Source organism: Sinocyclocheilus rhinocerous, unplaced genomic scaffold, assembly GCF_001515625.1.
Source record: "Sinocyclocheilus rhinocerous isolate Xijiao unplaced genomic scaffold, SAMN03320098_v1.1 scaffold317, whole genome shotgun sequence".
Classification (NCBI taxonomy): Eukaryota; Metazoa; Chordata; class Actinopteri; order Cypriniformes; family Cyprinidae; genus Sinocyclocheilus; species Sinocyclocheilus rhinocerous.
The window spans coordinates 262,646-272,581 of NW_015633534.1; the positions used below are offsets into that span (position 1 = coordinate 262,646).

General features: G+C 34.5%; 1 protein-coding gene across 1 annotated transcript in view; it reads left to right on the forward strand.

Moving 5' to 3' along the window:
- LOC107744266 (protein FAM163B-like) overlaps positions 1-9,936 on the forward strand; it is a 35,014-nt gene that overhangs the window by 22,477 nt on the left and 2,601 nt on the right. The window contains exon 2 of the mRNA XM_016557800.1: positions 7,019-7,134. Within this exon, the coding sequence (XP_016413286.1) occupies positions 7,042-7,134 (93 nt within the window). The 5' untranslated portion in view covers positions 7,019-7,041. The remainder of the gene's footprint in view (positions 1-7,018; positions 7,135-9,936) is intronic.

The window sequence follows — 9,936 nt, forward strand, 5'->3', positions numbered from 1 at the left end:
CAAAGGGTTTTAACTGTAAGTTACTGTAATTAAGATTTACAGTAGCAAACTGTATTTGATTTACAGTAGCAAACTGTACCGTTTTACAGTAAATTACTATAAAAAATCAAATTCGTCAGTATGCTACTGTAGTTCATTTATTTTAATATAGATTTCATTTGATTTTATAATTTTTTATTTAGAATTCATTTCATTTTTATCCTACATACTGTATGTACTAATGGCATTCAATTAAAACAGACACAATAATTACAAAATATCAAATTCTTTATTTAAAACATTGCATGAATTAAAAATACATGCATTAAAAATACAAAATACAAAAATACAATTCATTAAAAATACAGTCTTCCAGTGCTGGAACAGTTCATCTTCACCATTTCTCCTGTCTTAGGACATTTTGCAGTGCATTATGTTGTATTCTCTGGATTTATCCTCACAAAGAATCTTTAGGCAACAGAAACATAATGGGAAAAGAAATACATAGCCGTCTGCAAAACCCAGGTGCTGCTCCAAACGTGGCGACCACCTTAGCTCACCATCCACTTTGTTAGTGACAGAAATGTGTTCCCTGAAAAACAAGAAGTAGAAATGACACACTTTTAAAAGGCAAACCCCATACAGAATACACAAACCTCTCAAAACCATAACTTATTTGTTCTCTTTCCTCAGGGTGAAAATCAGTCTCAGGGTGGTTGGCATGCTCATGTCTTTATTGATGCTTCATTGCAGTTGCCTTTAAAACACAGATACAAAAAATGCAGTAAAAACTTAAATTCCATTAAAAACTATAACAAATTAATTCTAAAGCTAAGGCAGCTAGCCATAAAACTAGTTTAACCTAGCTAACATATGATTTTATTTTCTCAATAGGCTACTGGCCAACATTAACTAACGCCTGAACAAAATTTCTCATTAGTTAACTTAACGGTAATATAAGATAAGCGTTGCTCGTTAAAAATAATTTTAATTCGGTACGTTAATTCAATATGCTGACAAAGTCATTTGAAAGCACAGCGCAGTTTACCTTGGTAAAGTTACCTCAATGTTAATGGATAATTTGTTTACTGGTGTGCAAAAATCTGACAAAACACACAGACATACATACATATATTTTTACCTTGCTTGCTGGTCTTATTTTCTCGTAAGGTGCATCGATACACAGCGCATATGTTCTCCGGAACTCTTCCACTCTCGCGGGTTCATCCCCGGGCAAAACCTGCGGCGCCGCCCCGTGGGTTCCGTGTCTTCCTCGGAAGCGAGCGGCACGGCACACTGTTTCTGACATGAAGGGCAAACGTATTTGCCAATCATTACAAGCGATGTAACACGTCCAGTATAGTATGTCCCAAGCTGTTGTGGCGTTGTTGACACGGTGCAGGGCAAATCTTGTCAATCCAAATGTAAGAAATGAGGAAAATAAAACAAACTCAATGGAATGGCGCCACAGAGGCCGTTACGCCAAATACAGTAGTATACAGCAATTTTAAAAAATACAGTAAATCTCTGTATGTGGAGTTTGATGTCACAGAAAGTCCATGTTTAACGCTTCTCATAGCTATGTGAAAATAAGTGTATAATTGGAACAGTTCATTGTTGGAGCTGAGCTGAATGAGAGAGAGAGAGAGAGAGAGAGAGAGATGCAGAGCGTGTGCAGAGCAGGGCGACTCGAGGAACAGTATTAAGAACCGCTGCTTTAGAACATAGTCCAAGATGGCGCCGACACTGATGGCTGCCTCCGTGGCGTGCTCCGCAGTTGTTTTTATGTTTTTGTTAGTTTGTCCTGTCTTTAGTTATATCCCCGTATGTGTAAACATACCTGGCAATAAAGCTCATTCTGATTCTGATTCTGATTCATTGATTTAAAATCAATCTTGTGAATCCATTAGAATCGTTAGAAGACAAGACAGAATTGCAATTCATATATGAATAGATTTGTACGTGCACCCCGAGTTTTCTTCCTCTTCTCTAAAGCATTGCTGCATAGGCCCTGTCCCAAATGGAACACTTCATGTGCACTTACAGTCTTACAGACATACAATGGCCGCCATGTGCGCGTGTCCGTTAAGTCCACGAGACCGTAGGGTGTGCCATTTGTCATTTTACCGTTCAGAAGGGTGCTTGCGAGCGCCCCCTTTGTGGCCGATATGCACCCTCGATCCACACTTCTGCCGAGCCCGCACTGGTGCGAGCTCCGCAGCAGACTTCTACCCGACAGTCAAAGCGGCATTACGTCACGAAAGTGTGGACTCAGAGGAAGACCGAGAGGGTTTAGGGTGCCATTTGGGACAGGGCCATAGCCTCGCCCCCTTCGTTGCGTGTTCCCGGTGGTGGGGTTTATCTGGGTTTGTTACATCATGAACCCGGGAAGTAACTCATAGTAGTCACTACCAGCCGTTTTTGTATGCATTAAACTGCCATAATTTTAAAAGACGATATCTCCGTTTGCATTGAACTTTCAGCTTCGTAACTTTGCAGATATTTTTTATGCTCAAACAGCAACATTACACACTAACTAACGTTAAAAAAGTGAAATCGCAATCAACCACCCCTTTAAAATCCTTTAATGCACGGCAAGCCGTTGATTATCCCTTACATATACTACAGTTCAAACGTTTGATTGGGGCTGGTAAGATTTTTTAAGTGTTTTAAGTCTCATTTGGTCTCAAAGTTTGCATTTATTTGAAAAACAGTAATATTATGAAATATTATTACAATTTCAAACAATGTTTTCTATTGTTGTTTTTTTTAGTATATATTAGTAACATATATTAGTTATAGTATATATTAGTAAACTATTTAAAGGAATTATTGTCCTTGCCATACAGCAATAAGGGTCAGCAGAGGGTTGTCTTTATGATGTCATTTCCTGTTATTTTCTGCATGTTGGTTGCACCACATAACCAAAAATTTGTAAAGTTTTAAATATTAAGTGATTAAGCACTTAAAGAATCATAATAATTAAAGAGTGTGCCAAACTACTTAAAAGTAGTTTTACTTTTAAAAAAGTAGTACTTTTGAAGGAATTAATTTTTTTATGTGGATATATTCTTTATTTCGATATCAGGACAGTTGCATAGCCTGAAATATTTACTTTATGCCCCATAAAATATCAAAATAATTTTTAATTCAGAAACGAAGAATGTATATTCAAGTCATTGTATGTTTGAACTCCATTTTTAAAAAAACAAGCGTCATGTCATTGACCCAGGGGTTAACAGACTGATTTCTAGCTTCTCTTCAGCCTAATATCAACAATGAGCTCCGACGTATTATTGATGTTCTCTTCTAGCTGCCTTTTTCACAATCAAATGAAAACCAACAGCCCTGTTTCATTTCCAACCCAGATCGATTGATTGCATTCGGCCACTAGACGAATCAGATTACAAAGGCCTAATTTGATTTTTGAGAGCAGGTACGAACTACTCGAGGACACCTCAGCTGATTGGCTGAGACAGATGCCTGTCAAAATAAAACACAAAAAGACTAGAATCCTACAGACAGTCACATATTCTTTAAATCAAGGTAGTTGAAGAGGAAATGAGACCGGTGTGTGTGTGTTTCTCATCCGACAGGACCCTATTGTTAGAAAAGAGTACAGGAACCAACGTTTTATTTCCTCCCCTCAGTATTCGGGACGTAATGTTTCCGTTCTGTTCTTTTCTTAAAGGTCCTAAAGCTAAATTCAACTAGGAGCTTGATGGAGGTTCATGTCTAAAGAGCACCCAGTGGAGGAAAGAAGATAGATGAAGCTCATTACAGTTTATTGCCATTACACTAGATTACTTTGCTTTTGTCACTTCACACCTGAATTACACGCCATTACAGATAGTCTTATTTAAGCGTTATACCTTACAAATGTGAGGAGTTTTCTTATGCATCATTTTTCAAACCTTCAGTCTGAATCAAAGCACAGGAAAAAACATTAAGTAAAATTTTCTCCAATTTACTTTTGAAAGTAATTGCACTCAGATTTTTTAAATAAATTTCACACATGGAATTAAGTAAAATCCACACAAGTTATTTAATAAGTACATACTTTTTTTTACTAAATTTTACTTAATTGTTCAAGACTATTAGCCCAGTTACACTCTAAAACATGATTTTTTTTTTTAAATGAATAAAACCTATTAATGTTTAATGTTCTGTTACTTGGCATATTTAGAATGTTTTTGAAGTTTTTGCGGTTACCATTGATGTTTGTTGATTCATTCAGTGGTTAAACACAAAAATAATTGTGTAGAAACCATTTTGTCTTAAAAATTGCAAGCAAATTTCACAAATAATTACAAAGAAACTGCAAGTAACACATTGGGTTAAATATGAAATTTTAACATAGGAAGACTGAAATAGTATTTTAAAATGGTATTAACGGTATTAAAACTGTATTAAAATTCTATACATAAAATACTACATAATATCTTAATAGTGTGTAAAACATACTCGAATAGTCGTTTTTTTTGGCTTTACTCAAAAATAAACGAAATAGTATTTTTTTTTAAAAACACATATTTTTAACATTTACTTTTCCAATTCAGTCATACTTACAACTACAAAGCAGCCAATGCAGTTTCAGTTAATGCAACGATAACATTTACATTTCATTATAGTCAGAAAGCCAATCATGTCTAGTCATTTCCACAGCTCTCTTAACATGTGAATGCACACATGTTGTTTTACATGCTTCAGTAAGCATCATTTCTCAAAGGACAGTGATATTTGACTAAGGCTTTTGGGTCAGTTGACCTTGCCTAGCTCCACTGAAAGGGCATTACCTATTAATGCCCATCTAACCTTGCCCGTTTCCAGTCATTCATTGAGCAATCTCTCCTAAAGGCTACCTTTCATTCTCTTTCATGTCTAAACAAACTGGGTGGTTGACCTGATGTCAAGTAGAGCTAGTTTCCCATACACTGATTAGCCAGAACATTAAAACCACTAACACGTGAAGTGAATAGTGTTGAGTGCATTGTTACATCAGCAGCTTTCAAGGGGTTGGATATATTAGGCAGTAAGTCAACAGTCAGATATTACAGATTGAATCTGAAGTAGCATGAGTGTCATTGTGATCACAATGCTGCTCTTGCATCACTATTTCTTTGAACAAGATGTTAAATAAGAGTTTCTCCTGAAGGATTTTCTCACCCTACGGTAGAATGTGCAAACTGATTTGTGTGTGTGTTTGGTGTGTTTCTCTTTAGAAATCACACTGTGGATAGAATAAAAATGTTGCGATGTAAAATTGAGTAAATGTGATGGCATTAAGTCAAGATCTAGGTGAATATGGTAGAAATTGTAACTAATAGATATAACCATACTTCCCAGCTGATTAGTTACAGTACATTAAGACAGTTGTTTTGTATTACAAGTTTTCTGAAATGTCATGTTTAAATATGCAAAGTATGCTTTATCTAATTAAATATGCAGTAATTTGCATACATAATATAAATTTCAATATTGTTTTTATAGAAGGAATTTTGGATATCATTCATAAATCAGACAATACTGTCAACAGCCAGAAAAAAAAAACAGTCCCGCTTTATATTAGGTAGCATTTAACTACTATTTAAATTAGTCATGTAATACAATGCACTTATTGTGCACATAAAAAATACCTGAATGTAATTACATATATATTTACACTGTTGACCCATCCCTTGCGCCTTAACCCACCCTTAAACCTACCCATACCACCAAACCTGTCCCTAACCTTACCTGTATCCCACCAAACATGTTTTGCAATACCAGGTGAATGATATATGAACAAACCTCTCTGTAAAAATGTTCAGAATATAGATATATGAATGCAACTGTAAAGTTTGCTGTATATAAGTGCTACTGAAATGAAGATTGTTGATTATGAGAAAACGGTCTTTAAAGATATGTGTTGTAATTGAAATCTACAGATGCAAATATATAAATTTCAATTTCCCTAGTGAAAAATAAATGTACTAAAATATATTTGAAATACATTTATTTCATGCTAAGTATAGTACAAATACATTTGCATATTTATGTGCTTAATAAAAATACCCTGCAATTGTACTTTTAGTATACTAAACTGTTAAAGTCTGCTAAATTGGAACAACTAATTTTGTACTTAATGCACTTAAAGTAGCGCTGAAGTCCAACTAAAGATACAATGAAGTATATTTGATTGTGCTAAAGTGGAACTATTGCAAGTTTACTTCAGGTACACTTTAAATATCTTGCATTTAAAGACTGATATTATAAAGAGATCATACAATCCTCAATAATAGTGACATTTTAGGTTTAATATGTGCATTGTACACAAGTAGTACTCCAAATAAAGTTTAATTATTATTTTTATATCAGTAAGTCTCGAATGTTATGTCGGGAAAAATATGTTAATAGATTTGAAATACGCTTACTATGTAATAAATGTATTTTAAATATTACATTTTTGTAGGGTTGTCAGAAAGAAGACATGTTATGGAAGCAAAATAGACAAAAATCTCAAAATCCCAGTGCATGAAAAACAATGTTTTTGCTTGTCGTGTCTTGATTAAACATATTTAATTCCATTTATTGTAAATACAACAACATAATGTATTCACAATGTGCCAAATGATGACTAGATTCATTTCAAATGTTTTCTTCTTTATCATCCACATCTTTGTTTATTGACCTTCCATATTGACTGTTGTTGTGGTTTTATCAGTCATCTTGGTCCAAGGTTATCTCTCCATCATTTCCTCTTCTTCTGACCTTCGTTATCCCTCCTAGGGTGTGTTTAGTCTCTCTTTTCCTCACATTTGTTCTGCCCATTCACATTCATCCCTGTGGGGTGATGATTTTGGCATTCAAATCATAGGTGCTGGGAAACATTTATCACGCTGAAATGTCCATAAAATTCCTCTGGCACATTTGATTGAAGCTAATGGAGTTCAGTCGCACACACAGTGGTCGTATGGCGGGTTACCTTTGATCATAAACAATTTTATATAGACGTTTCTCGTTAACCTAATGCCTTTCTCTCTTTGTTTTTGTTTTTTAGGGTGTTGATGGAGAGCCTTTCGAATGACAGCCGGGACAGTGGTAATCACAGGTGGAATTCTAGCTACAGTAATCTTACTGTGCATTATCGCTGTACTGTGTTACTGTAGGCTGCAGGTGAGCTTTTTTGTTTCTGTGTGCTTTTTCTCTGTTGGAGTACTGTCATATTTGTCTTAGAGGTATAACGTTGTGTTTTAGTACCTTCTCTTCCCTTAGGAAGTAGTGACATGCTCTTCTTTTTTTGTAGCTGCTGTTAGATCTCATGTTTTCTGTAAAGGAAGTGACTGCTTGTCACAAACACGAACATGTCACGTCAGAATTGAAAAGACAGGGCACATCATGTATTTCAGATGGTTTGTTGGTTTTTGCACATTTGATTTGACACTGAAACAACTGGTTGGCACTAAAACTGACAGCCATAGCAGATGACCAACCAAGTTGCATAATCTCATAGTGGAAAATAATGACCAAATTTATGTATTAATGAAATTCAGATGGAACTTTGTGCAAGCATTTTCACTCTTTGCAGTGTAATTCAGTTACAAGTATGAAATGCACTACTGGAAAAAGTAAGATTTTTAAAAAATAAATTCATGCTTTTATACAGCAAAGACACAAATTGATCTGTAAAGTCACAGTGAAGTTTAAAAGTTATATTTCAAATAAATGCTTTCGATCTTTCTCTTCTATTCATCAAAAATGTTTCTTGAGCAGCAAACCATCATATACGAATGATTTCTGAAGGATCATGTGACACTAAAGACTGGCGAATGATGCTGAAAATTCAGATTTGATCACAGGAATAAATTACATTTTAAAATGTATTACAATAGAAAACTGGTATTTTAAATCGTAATAAAATTTCACAGTATTAATGTTTATACTGTATTTCTGATCAAATAAATGCAGCCTTGGTGAGCAGAAGACATTTCTTTGAAAAACATTTAAAAATCTGTTGAATGCGTATTTGCTGTTCTTTTTTGAAATCATACAGAATAGAATGAAACTGCTACAAATGTCTTGGTGTTCAATTTCACATATTATAAATACAACAAAATAAACAAGTATTCATAATTCTATGAACCCCAAAATGGATTTGTAAACACTTGTAAAATCTTTAGATTTTAGATGCTGTCAATACTTTGTTATTGGAGTTTTTAATGCATTTACAAATGTACAAAAATGCATGTGCACTAGAACCACACTTTATGTATGAATACCTTTGAATACTAATGATTACATTGGTTTTGTGAGTCCAAGTATGAGAAATAGAGAGAAAACCTGAGAAGTACTAAATTAAGTGATAAAATAAAGCTGTTTTAATTTAATTTGCAATTATATGTATGTATTTTGTATATCAAAATGTATTTAAATTTATTAAAATGTATTTTGTATATCATTTACTCACACATAAAAGAAGATATTCTGAAGAAAGTTTTTGCCCAAATAATGGCAGTCAGTGGGGTCCAAAGCAGCTTTGATGGAATTTTTAAATGAACTATCCCTTTAATGCCTTTCAGTTTTATATATGATCTAAAGGCCAGATTTACTAAACAGGGCAAATTAGCATTAGAGCGCAATTCCAAAACAGCGCCGATGGGCCTGGAAATTTCTGCGGGTGATTTACTGACAATGCACAAATTAAAGAACACAGACGCAACATCTCATTTACATATCGACCAACGCAATATAGCAAGCGCAGCGCAAATTAGCGTAGTCGCAAACAAGCAGAGCCGATGCTCATCAGGTGTGAGTGATCTACTTACGACACAGGTGCAAAATAGTTTAAAGGGGTCATATGATGCTGCTAAAAAGAACATTATTTTGTGCATTTGGTGTAATGAAATGTGTTTATGCGGTTTAAAGGTAAAAAAACACATTATTTTCCACATACTGTACATTATTGTTTCTCCTCTATGCCCCGCCTTTTTGAAACGCGTCGATTTTTACAAAACTAATCGGTCTGAAAAGCGAGGTGTGCTCTGATTGGCCAGCTATCCAATGCGTTATGATTGGCCGAATACCTCAAGCGTGAGAAAGGAAAAAATGAAATCGCATCATATGACCCCTTTAAGACATGCTTTTTTGGGGTATTGTAATGGCGCAAATACCAGTAATTTGACGAAAGCAAACGTTAGTAAATCGCGTTGCATAATTCATTTGAATACTCTCCTCCCATAAATTTTGCGTCTGAAAGGGAAACTCCTACAAATTTCAGACAAATCCAATCGGAGTTATATTAAAAATGGTCCTGGCTATTCCAAGCGTTAACATTGCAGTGGGTGGGTGTTTCTGTTCAACAGTCCAAAACACGTCAAATAAAGCGTGCGCATCCATAATAAAACTAGGGCTGGGTTTTGACACAAATTTCATGATTCGATTCGATTCTCATTCACAAGCTTGTGATTCGATTCGATTCGATTACCGATTCGATTCAATATCGATTATTTTGGATATATATCAGGTACAGTACATGCCAAATTTTCTCAAGGAAAAAAAAATCTCAACTAATGCTGTAAAATATAAACGAGAGTTAGTTGGTACAACATTACTATAATATTGAAGGTTAAAATTAATGAAGTTTTTACAATAATAAAGTTACAGTTACATATTAATATTTCTAACGTACTTCAATTCGTTGTTGTTGTTGTTGTTTTTTTAATATAAACATTTAAATAGTGGCTGTCATCAAAACTTGATGGATTTATTCAAACATAAATTAAACATTGAAGAACAGTAAAAATTATAATGAATATGTCATATGGTGCATATATTAAGCAAAATGCCCCTCTCTGCAGTTTATTTTTCTATCTGACTAATGAGTTTATGGTCATGTTATGGTCAAATGTGACATTACGTGACATATTGTTTAGAAGCCATTAAATTGATGTCTTTGCGCGGCTGAAACACTGATTGAGC